Source organism: Euprymna scolopes, chromosome 4 (genome assembly GCF_053919585.1).
Source record: "Euprymna scolopes isolate OS-2025 chromosome 4, ASM5391958v1, whole genome shotgun sequence".
Taxonomy (NCBI): domain Eukaryota; kingdom Metazoa; phylum Mollusca; class Cephalopoda; order Sepiida; family Sepiolidae; genus Euprymna; species Euprymna scolopes.
In genome coordinates this window covers 6,811,976-6,837,038 of record NC_136485.1, presented here as the reverse complement: position 1 = coordinate 6,837,038, position 25,063 = coordinate 6,811,976, and the positions used below count along the sequence as shown (strand labels likewise).

The window sequence follows — 25,063 nt, the reverse complement described above, 5'->3', positions numbered from 1 at the left end:
ACTCATTTTTTCCCGTCTGATTTTGACATTAATAGGATTAAAAATCAAGATATTTCATGCAAATATAATATGCACAAACGGCAGAACAATATCTGAGGTGTGTTATAGGCTTATTATTTCTCAAATTCCTCGATAATCTTAGATTTCTATACTTTTTCTGCTGAGAAGTCACGGCCAAAATCGGTTAAGATCAATGGAAGTGGTAAAATATTTTCTCTCTAAAAAATTCCTCCTCCCCTTCCCACCACTTAACACCGTTTGGGGATCGTTCACAAGGAACAGTTGAGAAGAGAACACCGGTTTGGCTTCGTAGTTCTTTCATGTGAAGTTATTTAAAATCACTAAACTAAGCTGCAGTGCTCTGTGGCGTAGTGGTTAGCGTGCTGGACAATTCACATTATATTTTCACGTTCGCGCCGACCTACCGTAGTCGTTTTTTTTTTTTTTTTCCTAAACAACTTTTATTGGTGGCCGAACTGTTAACGTTGCAGATGTTTTTTTTGTTTTTTTTTTTCCACACTTTATTTTCCTACTTTTACTCATGACTCCGGGTTTGATCCTTCCTACTTACCTACCATAACATTTTTTAAAACTCCCCCCCCCCCCCCCCCGTCCCGGAAACAAACACTCGGGCAACGCCGGGTACTCCCGCTAGTTCTCTATAAAAATAAAACTACTTAATCAATTTATGTGATTTTTGGAACATGATATTTTCGTTTCGTCATAGCTATGTACATTGTCTGGATTTTTTTTTTTTTTTTAAAATATAGGGGACTTCTGGACAGGAACTCTCGTTTCATTCCACATATGGTAGATGAAATACAACTTCTGTCTCCTTTTATTGATTTTATTGTTTTCCAATAATCTTGCATTCAACGGTATGTTTGACCCCTGTAAACCTTTCTACAAGTATATGATATGGATGATATATAGTGTCTGATCATTTCTTCTGCTGACAAGATGTCTTTGAAGTGTTGAATCACTTTTAAACATTACCTGTATGTTGTAAGGACCACATATTTTCCAAACCTTTCCATAGAGGCTTTTAGTGTAAAGAGACTGTTGAAAGTTTTTTCGGTTTTGGTTTCTTCTCTACTGTTTTTTATTACCTGGACATAGATTATTTCACCAGAGTTGAGGTTACATAAATAATTCTTAGCCTGACTATTTCTTGGTAGTATACATTGTTATTCATTTTCCGAATTTGTCAATGTAGACAACGTGCGATTTTATGCTATGTTTACTGTATGAATGGTGCGAATCGAAGTTGGGGTATTGTTTGATGAAGATGCGTTTACTGTATACAGATGTATTCCATGAACGATATCATTAAATCTAGCTTTTTGAATATTTTTTATTGTTACAAATATTGTGTGAAAATACAATTTTCTTTTTATACTAAACATTGAACAAAAGCATATAGTGATTTCATTTTTTTCTTTGTCATTTTATTAGATCTCTCTCTTTCTCTCTCTCTCTCTCTCTCTCTCTCTCTCTCTATATATATATATATATATATATATATATATATATATATATATATATATATATCTCAGTGCATTAGAGGAAAAAAGTGAGTTCAGTTCTCTAAGACTTTTGCAGACATTTTCCTACCAAGGAGATTTACACCCCCCCACCCCCCAGGATATTGTTTTTCAAACTTTTTACTTTTTGTTTTGCCGGCTAATCCCATATATATATATAAAATAAAAATTACAATTAAATTTACCAAAATGATCCAAGATGTTAAAACTAAAGTATATTGTAAATATTAAAGAATTAATATTTATAAAGTTATCTCAGCCAGATGTAAAAGCTCGATAAAACCAAATAGGAGATATAGCTTATAATAGGAGCAAACGGTTAATAAAACATGTTAAAAAACACTTTGAAAAAGAGTTAAAAACATATTTAATCTGAAAAGGAAACACTTGATAAGTGGATAGTCCTTAATCCGCGGAGTTTTCCATGGATTTCGGCCTTTTGTATTATTTTGGACCATCTTCCAAATACGGGATTTCCTTGGATTTTACTTGTGCAAATGGAAATTCAATTAACTTTCTTGAAGTTATATTTTTGGATTTTACTGTCATTGGATTATTTATCTTTCACCAGACTATCCATTCACGTATAATCACCTTTTTCTTCACCATATTCCCTCTGCTTCACTTTTTGTTATCAAGTAAGATCTTTGACTTACTTGTTGTTTCATCAAATACTTTTGTATGCAAAATCCGATCCCGTATTTTGCCAATTCCTACCCTCTGATGAGAAGGAAAGTATTTTTTTTTATTACATTTTCACCCCAAACAAGGCACATTGCCACTTTGGTGTAGGGGGCTACTATCAGGGGAAACATCTACTGGGGTACTATGTAGGGATTAGGGCAGCGAGATGTTGGTTCACGTTGCACTTGAACTTATGCATGTCAGTACAGTTGGGGAAGCAGTGACCTGGAATGGAATTCCAAAGTCTAGCAGTTCTGGGGAAGAAACTACTGGAGTAGAAAGATCTTTTACATCTAGGGATCTCTACAGTGTGGGGGTGGGATTTTGCAGCTTGTCGGGCCTGTCGAGGGTGTTCACGTCGTGGGAGCACAAGTGCTTGCAGTTCTTCAGAGCATTCACCATTATAATACTTGTAGAACAGGCAGAGGGATGCAACGTTTTGACGATGGGACAGAGGCTAAAGTTTAGATGCCAGTTTAGGGCCTATCAGATTTGCGACTCTCTTTTGAACCCTGTCAAGGAGCGAGAGACTAGTAGCCGATGCACCGGGCCAAATATGACAACAATACTCCATACATGGGCGAATAGTGGCCTTATAGAGGTACAGGATACTTTCGGGTGTTAAAAGTTTTCTAGCACGGTAGAGAGAGCCCACCTTCCTTGCAGCGGCCCTGGCAATGCCCTCGATGTAATTGTTCCAACTCATGTTTCCTGTGAACGTTAGGTCAAGGAGCTTGAGAGACGTACTCTCAGATAAAGAGTCGTTGGCCATTGCTATAGGTGGTAGAGAAGGTTTCTTGTAATTATTGAATGAAACCAGTTTTGTCTTGGTGGTATTGAACGTTACCATCCATTTTTGTCCCCATTCCACTACTGATTGGAGGTCATCCTCTAGTGTTTCTATACTTTATCTTTAGATATATGTTCATTTGTTTTCCTGTCGTGCCTGCTATAGAGTGTGGTGTCATCAGCATATATACCCATCTCAGAGGCAATTTTGTCGGGGAGGTCATTTATGAATATCAGGAACAGCAGAGGTCCAAGGATAGATCCCTGGGGCACTCCCGCATTTATATCATATTGTTTAGATGTACGACCGTCGAGGACAACCTGGATTTTTCTCTTATCTAAGAAGGATTTAATTATGTTAAGTATTCTACCAGTGATACCGTAAGATCTAATCTTCCTGAGGAGACCCTCATGCCATACCCTGTCAAAAGCCTTAGATATATCTAGAGCTACCGCTCTGCCCTCTCCCGCTTTGTCCAGTGAATGGTATATGCGTTCAGAGATTACAGTGAGGATGTCTGCCGTGGAACGGGCTTGTCTAAATCCATATTGATGGTCGGTCAGAAGTTTAGCATCTGTAAGGTGCTGGACTAGAGCATGGTTAATTAAGGTCTCAAATATTTTGGCAAAAAGTGGGAGGAGGCTAATAGAGCGATAATTTAATGGGTCAGTTCTTTCGCCAGAATTCTTGAATACTGGTACTACAGAAGCAGTTTTCCAACAGCTCGGAAAGCAAGATTCATTAAGGCATTTGTTGTAGAGTTTGGAGAGAACTGGAGCTACTTCGGCTGAGCACTTTTTTAATAGCACAGCTGGGATGAGGTCGGGTCCACATGCTTTGGAAGTGTCAAGGTTTTTTATGATAGCATGCACCTGAGCAGGGGTGATTTTCAGATCGTCTAGCGTGGCGTCTGTCCGCATAGGAAATTGAGGTAGGGGGTGGTTTAGAGGGTCCAGTGTGAAGTTTGAGGCAAACCGACTGGCAAGCATGTTAGCCTTCTCGGTTGCTGAGCAAAGAACCTCGTGATTGTTGGTTAGTGGGGGAATTGTTGATTGCTCATTATTTACTACACTGTTGTAGATTTTCCAGAAGTCACGAGTTCCTAGTTTTTGTGCTTCGATGCGTTTTTTAGTGGTTTCCGTAAATTCCCTCTTAGCTGTCGCTATTTCTTTCTTAACGTTACTTCTAGCTTCTATGTACTTCTGTCTGTTTGAACTGGACTTATGTCGGTTAAACCTGCGGAATGCATGCTGCCTTTGAGCAATGGCAGTTGCGCAAGTCGAAGTAAACCATTGGGGAGAGTGGGGCTTGCTATAGAATTTCCGCATGGGAACATGCGCTTCGATTGCAGTTTTGAACCATTCAGTGGTCTCGGTTGCACACTGTTCAGCAGGGAGAGAAAAAATATTTCCCCATGGGGCGTCTCTGATAAGATCTCTGATAGTTTCCCAGTCAGCCTTTTTATAATATCTCGTTTTGAGCACTGGCTCTTCAGTTTTGGGTCTAGAGTTTAGGGCGATTTCAACCATTATCACCGCATGATCAGCGTTCCCAAGTGGGCTGTCGGCTTTCGTTACACAATCATCAGGAACTGTGGTCAAAAACAGATCTAATTGTGATGCGTGTTGTTCTTCCTGATCAGGGAAGCGGGTTGGAAAAGTAACAATTTGCGATAGGGAGTGAGATACAGAGAAGCTATGAGTTGCGCTGCCTGCTGCATCTGTGTAAGTAGAGAATCCAAGCCAGTTTTTGTGATGAACATTAAAGTCGCCAAATACATGAACTTGGGCGCTAGTGTCGAAGTGCTGTGTCTATGCTGTCAGATACTTTGTTTATTGTGGTGCAGTCTTGGGTCGAGGGAGAGCGGTAGAGGAAGTAAAAGTAGCTAATGTTGTGTTGCATGATTAGTCTAAAGCACATAAAGGCTTGATCATCCATTTCTAGGTTTATTTCTCTAGTCAAGGGAAGGGTATTACGAATGTAAACTCCAAGTCCGTGCATATATCTGTCAGAGTCCTTACGGCAGAGTGGGAGATATCCAGGCATGTTAAAGTAGTTAGAGGGGATGGAGGAGTGTAGGTTAGTCTCACTTAGTGCTAAGATATCCGGGGTATTTGTTAGGAGAAATGCTTCAACATCAGCTAAATTAGTTCTAAGCCCACGGATATTTGTGAATGCAAGCCTCAAGGGAGGAGGCAAGTTGGATTTGTTTGACCCTAAGCCTGGTTTAAGCTTATTTTTAGATTGTACTGTCATCATGTTTTTTAACGAGTTTCAGTTGGGTTAGGGGAAACCGAACAGGAGGTTATGTAGAATATCACACATGCATCACAAGTAGACCATCAGCTGACCCTCCATCAACTAGGACTGTGGCCTCAGGAAAGCCCACCGGGGATGAGTGCAGGGTCCCTTTCCATGCGCGCCATGGCACTGCAAACATCCCGATATTATTCAACTGTTGATGGAGCAGCCGCTCTAAGCGCTACCAAAGAGTTAGGGCTCCTGTACTACCAGTCGGAAACAGCAGCCAGTAACTGTCAATCCGGTACCCTCAACCCATCAGAGGAAGGTCAACCCAATCTAATTGCTCAGGCATATGTGGTACTCAAGCATTCTCAAGTGCCCAGCTTTAGGGGTGGGGTGTGTCGGGAGTGGGGAAACGGCGTTCATTGCCCTAGACAAGAAACAAGATCTACCACTGGGTGTTTCTGTCGAATCACTGTGATAGTATCTCTGTGCCTGACTAATAGGCAAAGAAGGAATATGGAAGCCGGGCGATAGGCAGGACCTATCTACTCCTTAAGCATTTTAGGTTTGCAAACCGGTAATTTGATTGAGTCACCAGCTCTAGGAAGGTTGTCATCCAAGACTGAAGAGGCCTCCCTCCTCTTTGGTTTAGTTTCAGAGTTTTCCTTCTCCTAGACGGATGATCTGGAAAGATCTACTGGGTCCGTCACCACTGAGAGGGTTTGCTCCGCGCCTGGGTTCTAATCCAGGTATTTCTGCGACCCCGCGTGGTTAGTTAATGTTATTGGGTTAGTTTGTAGAGGTTATATCTGCTGAATAGTTACACTCCTCAAAGTGGATTAGGGACATTGTTATTTCATTGTTACTGGATAAAGGGGTTGAGTAGAGCTCATGCAGTGTAAGCAACTATGATTGTAAGGAGGCTTGTTCGGAGGAGATAATGTGGTTTGAGGCTTTCTCTTTTGTATATATATATATTTTTTATTTTTTCCTTTTATTTTTTATTTTTTTATTCATGTGAGCTTGGGTCTAGTATAATATTAGAGTGTGAGTAGGTGTTAAGAATTGAACTACGAGTTGTGCCCAAACTATATTTTAGATGATAGCAGGGCATGAGATGCGAGTGCAATATAGTACGGGTGAAACTCCGCGGATTAAGACTATCCATTTATCAAGTGTTTCCTTTTCAGATTAAATATGTTTTTAACTCTTTTTCAAAGTGTTTTTTAACATGTTTTATTAACTGTTTGCTCCTATATATATATATACATGTGTGTGTATGTGTACATATATATTATTCTAATCCCTTGTACCTCATTCTCGTATGCATACAATTCATTTAACGAAACTTTATTTTTATTTATTTTTTATTTATTTCTTATTTTTCCTTTTCTTGTTCTTTTTACTTCACTCGTCATCCTTTATCCCTTAAATGTATTTCATGTGTTATTTTGACCTTTCCTTTATCTGTACCCCTTAATTTTATTCATATTTTAGTTATTATTATCATTGTCATCGCTATTATTATCATCATTATTATTGTCATTGGTATTGTTATTATTATTATTATTGTTAATAGTACATTTCCCCCTGTTATCCCACCACACCAATCATCTACATCCAAAAATCAATTTTGTCCTATTCAACACCTCCAAAGACTTTGCTACCTCTGCCTTATAACCAAACCCCTTCCCTGTATATCTAATATCAAAGAAAACTTAGAAATATTGCCACATATTACCTAGCATATATTGTACTCTGAAATCCAGTATTATAGCCTTACAACTATCCACCCAGACCCACCCTTTTTGCCTTAAATCATCACCATAACACCCCTCCCAAAATTATACACTAATTCATAGTGCTGTTGTCGTCTCCGTTGCATCTGTCAAAAAATGGCCCTCCATAGATAATAGACATCTTACGCACCATTAAAATAGAATTACCACCCATCCACGCTATATCCCCACTTTAACCCTAAAACATATACTACATCCATTTAAGACTATGATAAAGACCCTATGCACCTTACTACATTACACTCTATATAATACGCTCCTACTTTATTTAGAATTCAATAAAGCTCCCCCCAACATCATCTCTAATTTTATTTGATCTATTTTGTTCCTAATGAATCCCACGCTAGATGCCGCATCTCTACTATGTTACCTAGCATCTTCTCTACTCTTCTGATGAGAAGCATTAGGTCTCGAAATGCCTTGCCTTAAAGAGTCCCCTCTATCCCCCAACTAATTGTTTGTATTCCCTTATTGAATAAATGAACCAATCTATATTTACCAATATATAGTTTTTGTGACTTCATTTCATACTCCTGTTGTTCTCTTATATATATATATATATATATATATATATATATATATATATATATATATATATATATATATATATACACACTATAATGATTAAATATCTAGACACTAGTGTTTCATCCTTTCGGGAATCATCAGTGCAAGGTGTCATGATTAACGCCAGTCGAGAGATTCAACACTGGTAACAGAAGTCATGTCTCGCTTGATTAACAAGGACCCGAATCATTCGGCTACCGCCACACACACACACACACACACACACACACACACATATATAAGTGACCTTGTTTGTGTGCGTAAAAATTTCTGCCAAACTGCTTTGTCAGTATTTGGTCTACAGATTTGACACTTAATATGCAAGGGATTTAAACTTGTGGAACAGATTCAATTTGGTTTTTAGCCAGTAAAAATAGCTAAGGGGTCAAAATTTGAACTTGGCAGGCATAAGTTGACTTAAAGTGCTCCTTTATGCATGATACATTTATGTTAAATTGCATCAAATTTTAAAGTTTTTACATCCATTTGTCTTTATTTCAGATGATAATGAATAACGCAGGAACGCTAAATGTTTTAATTTCGATTTAGCACTCAACTCATATTTTTTATATTTTTAAACTTTTGAAATCGGTAGTATATATTGAGTACAATATAATAATCAATCAAGAATTGGTTCTAATAAATACGAGATATGCATAAATTATCGTTTAAGCATATTTCATGACCAGGCAACGTACTATTAAACAAACACAAATAATTTTAATCTGTAGAATTTTTTTTTGTTTTGTCTCCTTTTGACAAAACCTTTTTCTTTTCAGAAATGCCATCTACATTGGATTACTCTTCACAGCCAAATTCTTCCGAGCTTTCGGATTATTCTTGTCTTATGATCTCCTCAAAGTGATTCCTGTCATCCAGTTTCTGTGCATTATCAAACTTGGGTAAGTTTTTTTTCTTCTAATTTCTTTACCGTCCTCATTTAATCGATTGTATAATCCCACAAACTTATCAACAGTTTTGTAGAAAATTTACATGCAAAATATTTGCGATTCAACTCTCAGCTTCTTTTAGTTTTACTAACCAGCAGAGCGTTATCATTATCAATCAAACATGTGTGCATAGTGTGATGATGTCTAAAAGTGAAACCTGGCCAGTAAGGGTTGAGGACATGTGTTGCATGGAGAGAAATAATTTAAGATTAACATGATAGATATGTAAAGAAAGACTTTTTTTTTTTTTTTTTTTTAATTAGGAGTCACCATTTATCAGGGCTCGGAAGCCACTCGAAGAAAAGGGTTAATGAATGTAAGGTGAGTGTGTAATAATCGTTAATGGTGTAAATTGGGTAGAAATTGATTATTTATGGGGACGGCTTAGCAAGAATTTGTTTACATTGGATTTGAAGGCTATCATTTTGTATCCAACTGAGAAGCAGGGCTGCAAAACTTGTATCTGTTCTCAGAGGAAGATGAAATTTGAACAGCACGAAGATGTGTGTGCAGAACAGGGGACTGTTGATATGCTGATAGTGAAAGAATAGATGAACGGTTTTGTTTTCGTAGAACAGTTGAGGTAGCAAAGTCAGTTGGCAGTGGAAAGTTTAGGTAAACAAGGAAGGAAATGGTAAGGATGGTTTGAAAGAAAGAAGAATAATGACCTGGCCAGAGATAGGTGAGTTCGACAGTCAATTTTTTAAAGTCGATGATGATAATACTATCTTGAATTGGAGTTTAGTATTTTTATTGAAATATTTCACGATGAAATTTTTTTTCATTATTTAAAATTTTTTACCCGCTTTCTGTTTTTTTTATTAACAAATATGTCTCCTATTTTAATTATTATTTTAATTGCTCCAGTTTGATCTACCCATCTGTATTTCAATTGATTGGACAATTTAATCCTGCTTCAAGAAAACATTTAAAGTTAAATATTAATGAATTTTGAATTTAAAAATCAATTATTTTTACCAATTAAATTTATTCATAACTTCTTTTTCTCAGTTATTTCTCACTGAGAAAATGTCTATATCGATGTATCCATTTATTTGGACGTTCAAAATCTATCTGCAAGTTTGGATGAAATTTCTCAACAGATTTCTATTAGGTTGACTAGAAGGTTCTTGCGGAATTTTTAATTTTGATTTCAAATGATGTATTTTCAAATAAATTTTCGGTATAATACCTTTACTTCATATATCATTTTAAAGAGTATTTTTCGCTCTATCTAATCGTTTTAAAACAATTATGTCTTTTCAGAATGTTGAATACGAGATGGAAAAAAAAGCAAATTTGCATAATTTTTTTATTTCAATTCAAGCTAAGCTGAAAAGCTGCTCGCAATACCAACAAAGCGTTTGGCCCAGGAACCACTACTGAACGCACAGCACGATGATGATTTAAGAAATTTTGTGGTGGTGACAAGGTCTTGAAGATGATGAGCGTAGTGGTCGACCATCGGATGTTGACAATGATCAATTAAGAGTCAAAGCCAATCCATGCACGACTGTTTGAGAACTTGCTTCTGAATTAGATATAATGTATACAATGATTTCTAACCACTTGAAAGAGATTAGAAAGACAAAAAAAAACTTGATAAATGGGTGCCTAACGTATTGAATGACAACCAAAAGAAAAAGGCATTATGAAGTGTCATCTCTTTTACGCAACAAGAATAATCCGTTTCTCGACTGGGTTGTGACTTGCGATGAAAAGTGGGTTCTTTATGACAACCAGCTCGGTGATTAGATGCTGACAAAGCTCCGCAACACTTCCCAAAGCCAGAGTTGTACCAAAAGAAGGTCATGCTAACTGTTTTGTGGTCTGTGATCGGTCTCATATATTACAGATTTTTGAATGCAGGCAAAACCATTACGATGGCAAAGTACTGTATTAATGGTATGTACTAATGGATGAAATGCATCAGAAACTTTGACAACAACACCCAGCATTAGTCAACAGAAAACACCCAATTCTCCTCCACGACAATGCCTGGCCACACATTGCTAAACTGACCCAGCAGAAGTTGAACGACTACCATTTTATCAAGCATCTTGACAACTTTCTGCGTGAGAAATGCTTCAAAAACCTAACCGATATCAAAAATGCCTTCAGTGATTTCATTGCCACCAGAACGCAAGGTTTTTACATTATAGGCATGAATACACTTGCTTTGCATTGGCAAAAATGTGCTGATTCTGATGGTGCTTATTTCGATCAATAAATTTTTGTTTAAGCCAAGAGATGTTCATCTGAATTTAAAAGTTAAAAACTGAAAGAACTTTCTTGTCAATCTGATAAAATATTTTGACAAGAATCCAACTTTAAATTTTTGAGGGGGAGGTTTTATTAAAATTTTTAACTTCAAAAAACACAAAGAAAGTCATCATTCCTGAATTTAAGAAAAAATTAAAAATGAAGTATTTTGTTTTTATTTCAAAATTTAAATGAAGTTTAAACCTTCTAAAGAGTATTTCCATTTAACTAAGGAAAAAGACAAATTTTTAGTTTTGACAAAACTAAAAATTTATCTTTTTTCTTAAAATTTCTATTAAATTTTTTGGCGCTTGTCTAGAGTCCATCCTAAAAAAACAAAAATAAAGAAAATTAGTGTTATGTATGTACCTATGATGTAAAGAAAATATCATACACCAAAAGTCATGTAAATTGATCAAGTAGTTTTAATTTTGTAAAGAAAATCATTTTAAGCAAATTTGAGTTTGTCCAATGTCCCCCTTCCCATGTTAAGAATGGCTTTCTAAAATCTCGCAAAAGTTTGAATTATTTTGGATCATCTCCCTTGTTCCTTTAGACTGTTTTTAAGATGGTGCCTTGAGAGCATGCTCATTATTTAATCATGAAATTTAATTTTCTTATTCAAAAATAAAATTACTTGATCAATTTACATGACTTTTGGTGTACAATATTTTCTTTGTCAAGTTAAGACATAACTTTTTATTAAAAGCTTTTTTTTTATCAAATTTTTGTTGCAGGAGTGCAGGACCATTGATTTTATTGCAGAAACCATTTTCTTCTGGCAAACGTTTATCAAAACATCAAGTAAGGAAAACAGTTTTTATTTTTATCAAGAAATAAATAAAAATGGAATCATTTTGTAGAGTGTACCAGAACTCATCCAAAGTGCATATATGCATGGCATATCAAGTAACAATACCAGACATCATAAAGTTCAGCGCTGAACAAGGCGCACACTGCTACTTAATTTGACAGTCATAGTTTTTAAATCAGTAATAAGCGCATTTTTCCATAGTCCATCAAAATAAAACTTACTTAACTGGATTCACAATTAATTTACTTTAAAATCGTATTTGAATATTTTTGTTGCAATTTGCATATTCAAAGAAATCACTATTTAAATCCAATTATTAATGCCGAAATATGCCAGCAGAGCAGTAGACCACTTTTTGCAAATAAGCGGTCGAGGTGTGTCCACATAAATACTCAAAGCAAAAGTTGTACCTGTCGTCGACGACGTTTCTAATTGTTTTAGCTAATCAGGGAAAAGAATTGTCTTTGCTACAAAATTTGAACACAAAGTCAAAAGTTAGAATATCTTAAAGTTGAAACTTTCTAGAAGATAGAAACTGTGTTCACACACTAATAGAGAATATACTAATTTCTTTTGTCCTAAAAAATTTTTTTTTTATTCAATCTTCACCCCAAACAAGGCAAGTGCCACTTTGAAGTAGGGGGCTACTATCGGGGACAATTTGTGGGGGCATTATGAAGGGAGATGAGTAGAAAGATGTTTGTTCACATTACACTTGAACTTCTGCATATCAGTACAGTTGGGAAAGCAGTATCCCGGAAGGGAGTTCCAAAGACTTGCAGTTCTGGGGAAGAAACTATTGGAGTAAAAGGCTTTCTTACACCTAGGAATCTCTACTGTAAAGGGGTGGGACTTAGCTGCTTGTCGGGTCCGTCGGGGGTAGTCACGTCGAGGAGGTACAAGTGCTTGCAGTTCGTCAGAGCAGCCACCATTAAAGTATTTGAAAAGAATTTAATAAAAACATTTTATGCATGAATCGATAGAAGTAGTGACAACCGCATATAAACATGAGAATTGTTGTGTGCGCCTCGGCACACAAAAAAATCTGCAACTAAGACGTTCATCAACTTATGAACATAAGTATTCATTTTTTTTGTTATTATTTAGAAAACATAAGTTTTTAATTATAAAAATGAAAAAAATATTTAAAAAAAAAATTCTTTGAAAAAGAATAACCGACAATGACCACACTTTTAAATGAGTTAAAACACACAAACTGCTTATCTAGTTGAGTAAAATAATAACTTTTATTGGGTTTGTTTTACAATCCACAGAGGTGTCAAAAAGCGGTCAAAAAATAATAAATGTTATTAAAGGCAAGTTACTCTTCTACCTTCCTCGATAAATTTTTGGTGTTGTAAATGTTTATTCTGTTCAAAATGAGAATAAGAACAAATGGCCGTGATGTCTCTTGAAGTCTCAATAATAACTTAAAAATAAAAAATTATACAAAATAGTGGTAGAAACTCACCCGATAATTGTCACGGTAACTTGAAGCTGTTAAAAATGAAATTTAATTATCCTAATTAGTTTAAATAACTTGAAACATTATAATTCTGATCTGTACAAAATTTCCTTACATTTGATATGCTACAAGTTATATTTTGTTCATAATTTGAATCGTGTCGTGGTGGCCATCTTGGATTTTCACGGTGTAATGATGACAAATGATAATGTTCATCAGAATAATATTTTGCTGATAAAGCCTTACCTCCCATTTTTTAAACTGTTTTTTTTTATGATGCTTCTACTTAAAGCTGTTAAAATGAAACTTAATTATGCTAATTAGTTTGATGTACTTGAAAACATCATTCTGATCTGTACAAAATTTCCTTTAATTTGATATCTTTCAAGCCATATTTTGTTAATAATTTCTTTGAATCATGTCATGGAGGACATCTTAGGGTTCCTGGTCGCCATCTTGGATTTTTAATAATGTTATAATGGCAAATGATAATGTCCATCAGAATAATACTTCCTATGATGATAAAGCCTTACACCATTTTTCTTAGCTGTTTTTATGATGTTTCTACTTAAAGCTGTTAAAATGAACCTGGAATATGCTAACTGATTGAGATGGTCATAAATAACGCCAACTGAACCTTCATGGTATTATGATATGTTCCAAATTTCATCATAATATCTTAAAAAGATCTGAAGATAAAGCTTTTTAAAGATGGATTAGTCTGTAAATTGTGCAAATTTCCTACCATTTTCAGTCACAAGCTTTTGAATAGGACTGACTCAAGGCAAAATGCCCAGTGAACCACACAGTTTTTGATACTTTGAATGGTCATAACTCCAATCCTAATGATTTAAAAAAAAAAATTTTTTTTTTTTTTTATACTCTTTTTCAATAATGCTTGATGTGAGTTTATTTGATCAAAAGAAAAAAGTGGTGTGATATTGCTATATCAATTGTAGTTTTGACGAATTTCAGGAATCAAGATGAAAGATCTTGGCAGTGTCAACAATTAATGCAGACAGCTTGTTTCATGCTTTAGCAATTCTGAGTATAAAAAAATGTTTTCTAGCTATGGAACTGTACTGTTTTCTGATTTTGTATGACATACAGAGATTTGTTTTACTTAAAGAAAATATTTGAAATTTAATTTTTCTTTGTATTTGGATTATTCAGACTATGGTTGTCATCTTAAGTGTTCTTTGCAAATGTAACCTCTGACCTTCTTCAGTTGCATCTTGTTGAACTCTGGAATCTACACAGAATTTCAAACAGAATCCTTTATTTAATCCATGGGTGTGGCATTCTCTCGTTTTGTCAGTCATGTCTGGGTAGAAATCTTTAATTATATTTGTTGTATCGCCCTCACTGTGGATTGAACCATCAACCTCCAAAAGAGTGTCACTTAGAACTGAATTTTACTTAGTAGTTTATTCGTTGTATCTTGAATGCTTGCAGTAGTCCAAATAATACAAACTATCATTTCTCATCTCAAAGATTCAGAAAGTAAAGTTTTCTATTGTTGAAATAATTCCAGTGCTTTCTTTTCTCATCTTCTGGAAAATATTTATAGAATATTGAGAGACCATAATAGAATAAAAATATTCAACCATAATTAGTGTTGAAACGATTCCTAATTTTTATACGATTCCGATTCCAGGAAAATATTGATTAACGATTCCGATACCAAGTACGATTCCGATTCCTAGGGAATTATTGTTTTGAAATATACCAGGTAGTTTTATACTTATGGTCGGTAGTTCCCAAATATGTTCCCTAACTTTGGAAGAGATATTTTATGTCTACACCGTCGTGTTTTGGTTTAAATAAAATTATTATATAGTAAACTAAACGGAAAAATTAGCAAAATTTATTTTAGAGAAAATTTATTTTACTTAGTTTTTTTTTCTGTATTCCAATTAAGAAAATAGAATTTATCCTTCAGAGCAAAAACAAATAAAATAGAATTTATATAACAGAACAAAAACAAGAAAATTAGAGAATAAATTAACACGATTCATTATTTTGGTCCTCATAATTAACAGATTTAATGAATTAAATAAAAAAAAATATAGCAGAAGAGAAAGAAAATATATACTAACTAAATATAAAAAAAAGATAAATATTTAATTTAATAATTTATAAATGAACGTGCGTAATGAAAAAAACAATATACCACGTGACATGGCGCTGTAGATACAAAATAACCCTTCCAAAGTTAACGACCATATTTGAGAAATACCATTAATCGAAAGTTTTTGTGCTTTATACCAAAAGGTAGGTATAGCGAAAAGTTACAAGTAAAGGAATTTCAAAAACGATTTTTTGTTTGGCTATTGATAGTTGTATTTGTGACGGCAGTTCTTCAGACCTCCATAATTCACAAAGAGTAGTTAACACCTATTGTTTTTTCTTACTTTTTCATTGCTATTATACGTTTTTTCTAACGTGAAGAATAAGTTTAGCCAAACTAATTTCGAAATAGGGTATATCAAAGGAACACATATAAAAATGATACCACTATAAAAAACAAATGAAATACTAGATAAAATTGAGCAAAAATAATTACCAAAATTACAGAAAAAGATTTTAAAAAAAAAAAAAAAACCCAAAAAAATGAAGTTTGTTGAGTGAAATGAATTATTGAAAGAAAATTAATTGAACTAATAGAAATGTTAAATAAAATGTCACATTTCAATATTTTTTTAATAATTAAATTCTCAGGGTTGTCGAAATTAAAAATTAAGTGATTTTTTTTTTATTAGACTTCTTTCGAAGCTTGTTACCTTGAAAAATGCATTTTAAACCCTGTTTTTTTTTTTTTTAAATAAATAGAAACAAAAACGCAATTAATAAAATTGAATTGATAATTGAAACTTTAAAAACATATTAAACATTGAAAAATTACTTATCTCACAAATTAACGCCCAACAAAGTAGATCCAGTCTTCATACAGGAATTCGATTATAATAAATATATCTTTACCAAACTTAAATGTAAATCTTTTTTTTTTTTTGGAGAGAGAGAGTGCTTTAAAATCGCTGGGGAATGCCGCCTAAACTTTTAAAGAAATAAATTTTAAGACTTTAGTGCCTTTCAAAGACGGTTATCATAATTTATTATCATCATTTAATTTCCTTTTTCCTCCCCCCACACCTTTCCACGTGGTTCAGTAGTTAACCAGTGCTCCTGTTGCTGTCAGTCAGCTATCTTTACCTAAGTTTTAATTTCTAGTTAAAAGAATTTTTCATGAATAGAATCAGCATTTTAAAAAATTATTTTTTTAGTTGTATATATTGTATTTACTCTTTGAAGTTAAGGAGGGTTAAAAAAATTGGTGACACCTAGATGGTCACTTGGGCAAAAAAAAAAACAAAAAAAAAATAAAAATACACTGCGATTTCGACCCTCACTAATAAAACTGCTCTGAGTGACTAGTTGGTAATTTTTTGTTCCTTTTCTTTTTTATTTTGCTCCTCCAATTCATTTGGATGCTTCATAGTTAAATGTTTTAACATGTTGGTTGTGGTCATGTTAGATGGTTTTGTTCCTCGCGATATTTTAATTTGACAGACTTTGCAAATGGCTTTCAACTCCTCATCTTCATCAACTTCAAAAAGTTTCCATGCAAGACTTTTTTTGGACTTTGAGGCCATATTAGAAAATTCAGTTTATCTGTAAACAAATAATTTACTATTAAATTTTGTTTTAAAGCTAGTCACTTATTTGGATAATTAATTGAAAATAATCCGCTAAAAAAGACAAAAAGAAAAAAATGTAAAGGGATGGGGCGGTAAATTGTACCAACCAGTAGTTAACAAAAAAAACTTATAGAATTTAAATTTTGAAACCAATATATAAAAGTTTACATAATGAAATGCAAATATGCATTTTCTTTTGAATTTTTTTTGGTTGACTGTGTTCAATTCACACATGGTTGATGCGGTTCAATATTGCTAAACTATAAGTCTTAAGTAAAATTCTATTTATAAATACTTTTTAAAATGAAATTATTTAATTAATCGTAAATATTATTTAGACATAAAAATTGATTACAAAACCTTTTAAAAAATATATATTAATTTCTTTTTCGTTCGGCAAAAAACTGCGTCAAACACTTTTTTTTAATTTTCAATTTAAAATTCTAGAAAAAAGATTATATTATTCTGCTTTTAATATAATCAAATTCAGGGTTTTATCTTTCTGGAGAAAAAAATAAAAAAAATAATGGATTTTATTTCAACGAAATTTAAAAAAAAACAACTTGACTGAATTGAATTAATTACCCTTAAATTAACAAAGGGGTTATTTAATAACTTTAGGTTTGGAAGAGATAGGTATGGGGTCGTTTTTTTTTAAACTTCAAAAGAAACCGACTACTGTCAAAATTTTGCGAAATAATACGTGATCAATTTCATTTTAGAGATATTTCTTTCAAAAGCCTTCTTTTAAAAAAAGAAAAAAAAAGTATATTGTTCTATTAAACCTTTTACTGTTTAAATAATTTGACTTCGCTCGTTTTATTTTAAGAAAATATAAGTTGAAAAAGCATTTTCATTCACTATTAGAAAATTTGTCAGTAAAAAAAAACAGTCGCCAAAAAGATAAGCGTTTTTTTAAATTTTTACTCGCAATGTAGAGCCCTGCATACTTCTTTTCAAGTTAACTCTTTTGTAGTTTTGATTACAATAGATCTGAATGAATGAACCTTGTAAGGGAGGGGGCACTAAGCATTGCCCTGTTAATAATGAATTTCTTTGGTTTCTTTTTATAACATGCTACATTTCTCTCTTGCGGTTAGAAATATCAGGAAATTTTTTTCTTTTTTACAACATCTGACTAAAAGAATCGTAATGAAGGAAGCGGAAAATTAAGGTATTTTTTAACGATGCGATTCCGATACCTCCCAAAATACACGATTCTTACGATTTCCGATTAATTGTCCCACCACTAACCATAATTATTGCTAGTGAACTGTTTCTCTTTTTTATCTGTATATCAACACGCATAATTGCCACCATGTATATTTTAATACTTGATTATATTTCATGTTCATCTGTAATTATCATCTGGGAATTAGAGAATACTAGCAAGGGTGCTCGGCATTGCCCGGGTGTTTGTAAGTGTTAAAAAAAAAGGCAGGAACACGTACTGTGAAGGAGGAAAAGATGAAAAAAGGGTTGGTAATTAACTTTTGGCTGGGTGACGAGAGACGAGATAAAAAATAAAAAGAGAGAGAGAGGTGAGATTGAACTCAAACTTTCTCACTAACCATTACGGATCGTGAAATGAATTAGTTGATAATTAAGTTAAGAATCACGCAGGCACAGACATGAATGTTGCTTTTATAGCTGGCCAGAGGCCAGTTAAACTTTCCGCTTTCTGCTGTTTTATTTATTTGTTTCCCCACGATGTTGGGGAAAAACAGCTCCCCTCAAAATAGGGGGAACTGTGGCAGTGTCCAAATAAATAGCAATTGTCTGATATGAAGGGCTTCCCCCACATTGATTAAACCTAGTTGCCTTCAAAACATCCTGTTTTGGTAGCAATACACATGAAAAAATTGAAATAGGTTGAAATATTTCAATATTGGTATGCATAGAAAGAGCTTGATGAGCTAAGAAAGAATCTTTTTAAATTTTTAAAATCTGATTAAAATTAAGGAAGTTTATGGCTATTTTTGTGCCTCACACATTTGGATATTTTTCCCTCTTTAAGACCATATGCGTTTCGTCACATTTTTTACGCTACTTTTTCAGTAAAAATGTCATATCTTTGTTAAAACACAAGACTAAGAAATGAAATTTACCATATAAGTGTATTTTTGTACAAGGAATCAGAATATGCAACTGAAAATCTCCCAAAGTTTATGGTTTCCAAATAATCTGCAGTAAATGTGCATAAATATGCAGCAATTCCTTAAAAATTCCATGTATCCATAAACAGAAAAGAAGTTGGAGAACTCAAAGTTGAATTGTAATGTGCTTTATGTACAAAAAAACTTAAATCTAAACATAAGACCATTTAAAAATTAATATATTGCAATATTTCTTTTGTATTATTGTAAATTAACACCTTCTGTTTAACCCCACTCAACTCCTTCTGACCACCCCTCCAAAATGTGATTCTACCTTTTTAGGAAATTATGTATAAAATGCCATGAAAAACTTTAATGAAAGATAAACAAATTATTTTAGAATTGAATGTAAAATAATTTCCTATTACAGGTCATTCTAGCATTTTAGGGCAGTTAACTGTTTTTTGTTTTTTTTTCTATGGGAAAATATGCATGCTTTTTTTTTTTTTTAAGATGATTATGTGTAGTTTTAAGAGGGTTTCTATGCAATGAGAATATGGGGAGGGTTGCCATTCGGACTTTGAATTAATTGTAGGGCTAAGGAAAATTATGTGTGAACATACTGAAAACTTGGCAGAGACAAAGCTAACAAAAACAATATTAGAGGGGGGAGCGGTTAGTTTCACAAAAAATTAATGTAAAATAATTCATTATTTCCTGGCCATTCTAGCATTTTAGGACAGTTAACCAATTTATTTTTATGTGTATTTTTCTTTAAGGAAGGATCTATTTTTTGTTTGTTTGTTTTAGATGCTTGTATGTGGCTTACAGAGGTATTTTGTTGGGGGGGGGGCTTGCCACTCGAACTTAGTATTATTGTTAGGGTTAAAGAGTGTTTTAGGAGGAGACTTGCCACACATAATTTGTATTAGAGGTGAAGTTAAGAGAGCTTTTTTTCAAAGAGAGCGTTCAAAAATTTGTTGATTTCTATTTTCGAGGTTGAAGGTGTTAATTCCATAGGCCGTTTATACTACGCTGGAGCAGGTTGTAAAAATATCTTTCGCTTAATAAGTAGGAAAAAAAAATAACAAAATAAAAAGCTTCCTAATTGTAGTTTGATGTGTTTTCTAACTGCTTTTAAAATTTCAAGAATATTGATATAGATTTTGAGGGTTTGTATACTATACACATAGATTCGAAAAAGTTGTCAAAAAAACAAATATATAACAAATAAATGTTATCAAAAGCAAGTTACTTTTCTACCTAACCGGATAATTTTTTAGTGTTTTTATTTAATGTAACATGTTTATTCAGCTTGAAAACGGTGTTTACCGATGTTTTGGAAAATTTAAAATGGCGCCCGACTCTCTTGAAACGGTAAGTTTGGGGGAAAAGAGTTAAAAATAAAAAAGTAGACAAAATACTGCTAGAAACTCGCTCAATATATGTTACCGTGACGTAGGCTGACATATATTCGGTGAGTTTTTAACAGTATTTTGTATAGTTTTTTTTTATTTTTAACTCCTTTTCTCAAACTTACCGTGTCAAAGAGAGTCGGGCCGGGCGCCATTTTTAATTTTCCAATACATCGGTAAACACTGTATGTTTTTCGAGCTGAATAAACATGTTACATTGAATAAAAACACAAAAAATATATCCAGTTTGGTAGAAAAGTAACTTATCTTGCCTTTGATAACCTTTATTTGTTATATATTTGTTTTTTTACAACTTTTTCGAATCTATGTATAAACGAGATTTTGATACTTATTTTGATTTTGAAAAAAAAACATTTGTGGCTGTTCGCAGTAAAACATTGTTTTAATTCGTTGTTCAAAACTAATTTAAAGAATAAAAGTGCATGCAAGCTATATATCTACAAAAGTTTTTGTTTTTTTAACCATGTTTTTAAATTTGACGAGCAATGTGAGAAATTGCAACAGATTCATAATGCCGAATTGGTTAGGATTGTTGTTATTATACATTCTGAAAACCGAATAGTTCTAAACTAATGTTATTCTGATAACAAAATAGCTCTAATTAAACATAAGAACATTTATATTCACATTTTCATGTTTTTCTTAATTCGTTCTTGAATAAAAATTAAAGAACGCGTGTTGTTTACACTGTGCTATCGCTGATTCTACAGGCTGGAGCTGCTGCTAGTAATACTAACTTCATTTGACCAAATTCGAGAAATAGAAACAATTTTTTTTTCAGGTAGGTCCTTTTAAATTATCAATTACCGCGGTCCTACTCAACATAAAATAATACTTTTAATTGATAAAGATAGTAAAAAGATTGATTTACTTACTACTGGCTGTCCGAAGAATTTTTTTTTTTTTTTTTTTTTTTCAAAATGTTCACACCTACATTGATTTGTTTTTGTTTTCTATTCTCTTTTGTAAAACCTAATTATGTTCTACGAAAAACAAAAACAAAAACAACAACCCTCCTTCCCTCCTCCCCTCCTTTCTTTTTCCTTCCCTACTTCCCGGTTGACTCTGTCGGTGGGGCATTAGAATATGCCGACTACCCCCTGCAGAGGGTATAAGTCCCTCAATGGGGCCACCTGTTGACCGTGGGTGGCATCCCGTAAGGCTTACGAACGGAATCCTGGTGGTTGAGTAGATCATGTCCAGGATATTTTAAGGACATGAGATGCAACTTTGGCCCTTACTTAAGCTAAGACGGGCGGTTGGATAGGCCCGATCCAATCAATCGGTTGGTCACGCCTAGCCCTAAATCAGACAGACATAACAAGAAAATATGCTTGCACTTCCCACACTATACAATAAACTGATTTAGTAAGCGGTGGCTGGAGGGCCAATCAACTTGCTGAATAATGGACTAAACACGACTGAAAAACTGAAATTCTTACTGAAAACGAGGCCTTCAGAAAGAAATTGAAGAACCACAGGTGCTTGAATCCACCAGCAAGAAGAGTATACTTTTCCTGTATCCCTGTTGGGTTGGGGCGAATGGGTATTCCCCCCAACACTTCCCATATAGGACGCCGAGGTGGGTGGGGAGCATGAAAAATGAAACAAACCAGATATATTTATGGAATCCAGAAAGCCTCAAAAAAGAAACCACACCGAAGTATCTGATGCCAGTAGTTCTGACACTGAAACAGAGCTTCATCAAAAAAACCAGAATGTTCCCCGCTTCATAGTTATAGAAGCAACTGAAGGGGAACCAATAACCAAAATATCCCCATTCAAAATTGAAAAGATTCTATCTAGCATCAAACCTAAAATGGTTAAAAAACAAAATAATGGTACATTACTTCTCGAAGTAGAAAACCAAAAATATGCTGTTGAAATCTCCAAATGGAAACGTTTTAACAATCAAAAGGTAAAAATTTACCCTCACAAATCTCTGAACATTAGCAAAGGCGTAATCAGGAGTACTGAATTATCACTGTGGCCCTTGGAAGAAATTCAGACTAACCTACAAAAACAAAACTTCACTGACGTTAAAAGAGTCCAAATTAATAAACTTGGCGAAATAATAAAAACAAATACTTACATTTTAACATTCAATACTCACCAAATTCCAAATAAAATTAAAATAGGGTATGAAATGGTAAACGTTGAACACTACATACCAAACCCACTCAGGTGTTACAATTGCCAGAGATACGGACACCATCGAGACCGGTGTACCTGCCCTCCAATATGTATAAGGTGCAGAGATAATGAACCTCATACAGATTGTAAAAAAGAGCCAAAATGCATCAATTGTCAAAAAGGCCATAGCGCCAATTCAAAAGAATGCGACAAATGGAAGAGTGAAAAAGAAATCAACAAAATAAAATATACAAAAAATATTACCTTCCAAGAAGCTCGCAAACTATCAGAAAATGCAAAATATTCTGAAATAACCAAAAAAAACATACAGCAAACTACCGAACCAAATAAACAAACAAAAATAAATTCACTCAACATCAAATCCGAGGACATTATTAAACTACTTAATGAAATGAAGGAACTTATGGAAGAATTTAAAAAAATTATAAAACAATTCAACAATGAAAAAGTTCCTATAACTGAACAAACCTCTCAAGCTAAAACTAAATCAAATAAACCCATAAAAACCCAAAATACAACACCCATAGAAACATCTCCACTTACAGAGGGGAAAAAACAGACACCAAAATATGCCCATGAAGAGAAAAGAAATAAACCTCCACTCAAAAAAGAAACTAAAACAAAACTAGACAGATCACGCTCAAGTTCCAGACCAAGAATCCCTACACAAAACAGATTTGAAGAAATGAACCATAGAAGACCGAAGATCTGATACCAACGACTAACAAAAAACAAAAAATAATCCAGTGGAACTGTCGCGGTTTAAAAACAAACATGAATGAACTGCTTCTGCTACTAGCGCATGAGCGCCCTGCAGTGGTGTGTCTTCAAGAAACTTTTCTGAAACCAGGAGACAAAATTAATATTAAGCAATATGAAATTTTTAATTTCACTCATAACTTTGGGGGCAGGGCCTCCGGGGGAGTAACAATTCTAATCAGAAACGATATACCCCATAGCAAAATAAACATACCAACCAATATCCAAGCAATTGCTATTAATGCCACACTACATAAACCAATGACAGTATGTTCACTATATATACCTCCAAACGATGACATAGATAAAAACGAGATTAAAAAATTGATTGATCAATTACCCAAACCTTTCGCCCTATTGGGAGATTTCAATAGTCATAACATACTATGGGGATGTAAAGACACCAATAAAAAGGGCAAAACGTTGGAAGAATTTATCAATGAAAACGATATATGCTTCCTCAACGATGGAACACCTACACACATCAACCCAACTGGTGGAAACCATTCAGCCATTGACCTTAGCTTGTGTGATCCATCACTATATATGGACTTAACCTGGAAAGTATATGATGACACTTGCTGCAGTGACCATTTTCCATTAGTGATAGAAATTCCAGAATTCAACAGCGAAAAACTTCCCAGATGGAAGCTAAATAAGGCCAACTGGCAATTATACAAAGAAAAATGTCGACATAAGTTGAATGATTCAGAGACAAACAACACTGTAGAATTTTTTACAGAAACACTAGTAGAAATTGCAAATGAATGCATCCCTAAAACTTCAGCATCTAATCGGTATAACAGACCCTGGTTTGACAATAAATGTCGGGAATCCATCAAATTGCGAAAAATTGCACTGAAGAAATTTCAGAAACAACCCACAACTTCAAATTTGATAGAATACAAATTAAATAGAGCTAAAGCTCGTAGGGTAATAAAAGCAGCTAAAAAAGAGAGTTGGGAAAAGTATGTCAATAAACTAAATTCCTCTACAGAACCGAGAGTAGTATGGGAGATGATTAGAAAAATTTCAGGTAAACATCAATCAACACCAATTAAACACCTGCTTAAAAACAACACCAGAGTAACCGATGAAAAGAATATAGCAGACCTACTAGCCGAAACTTTTTCTCAAAACTCATCTAACCAAAACCATAACTTTAAATTTATAACAATTAAACAAAATATCGAACAATACAAACTAAACTTTAAATCAAAAAACCTAGAAGATTATAATAAACTACTTACATTAACTGAATTAGAAGATTCTATTAAAAGATCCCACAACACAGCCGTAGGACCTGATGAAATCCATTACGAATTCCTGTGACAACTCCCTTTTGGAATCATTGAAGTTGCTACTAAAAATTTACAACAAATTATGGACAGAAGGTGAATTTCCGGACTCGTGGAGGCAAACCACAATAATAGCAATACCAAAACCAGGAAAAGACCATTCGAATCCACAAAACTACAGACCAATCTCACTGACTAGCTGCTTGTGCAAAATAATGGAGAGAATGATAAATGATAGATTGGTTTGGTACCTAGAAACCAACAACCTTATCTCCAACCTACAATGTGGATTCCGTAATAAGAGAAGCACAACAGATCACTTGGTTAGATTGGAAACAGCCATAAGGGAAGCCTTTATTAGAAATGAGCACCTATCAGCAGTATTTTTTGATCTGGAGAAGGCCTACGACACTACGTGGAAATATGGAATTATGAGAGACTTGCACGAATTTGAACTAAAAGGCAGACTCCCACAATTTATAAAAGGATTTTTATCTGAC

The 25,063-nt window shown here is 33.9% G+C and overlaps 2 protein-coding genes across 2 annotated transcripts in view; both read left to right on the top strand.

Moving 5' to 3' along the window:
* The window catches only part of LOC145266622 (proton-coupled zinc antiporter SLC30A5-like), a 103,391-nt gene that overhangs the window by 21,059 nt on the left and 57,269 nt on the right, over nucleotides 1–25,063 (top strand). Inside the window, exons 3-4 of the mRNA XM_080122532.1 lie at nucleotides 8,411–8,533; nucleotides 11,581–11,647. Of these exons, the coding sequence (XP_079978658.1) occupies nucleotides 8,411–8,533; nucleotides 11,581–11,647 (190 nt within the window). The remainder of the gene's footprint in view (nucleotides 1–8,410; nucleotides 8,534–11,580; nucleotides 11,648–25,063) is intronic.
* The window catches only part of LOC145272817 (uncharacterized), a 731,987-nt gene that overhangs the window by 689,170 nt on the left and 17,754 nt on the right, over nucleotides 1–25,063 (top strand). The gene's annotated exons all lie outside the window — the stretch shown is intronic.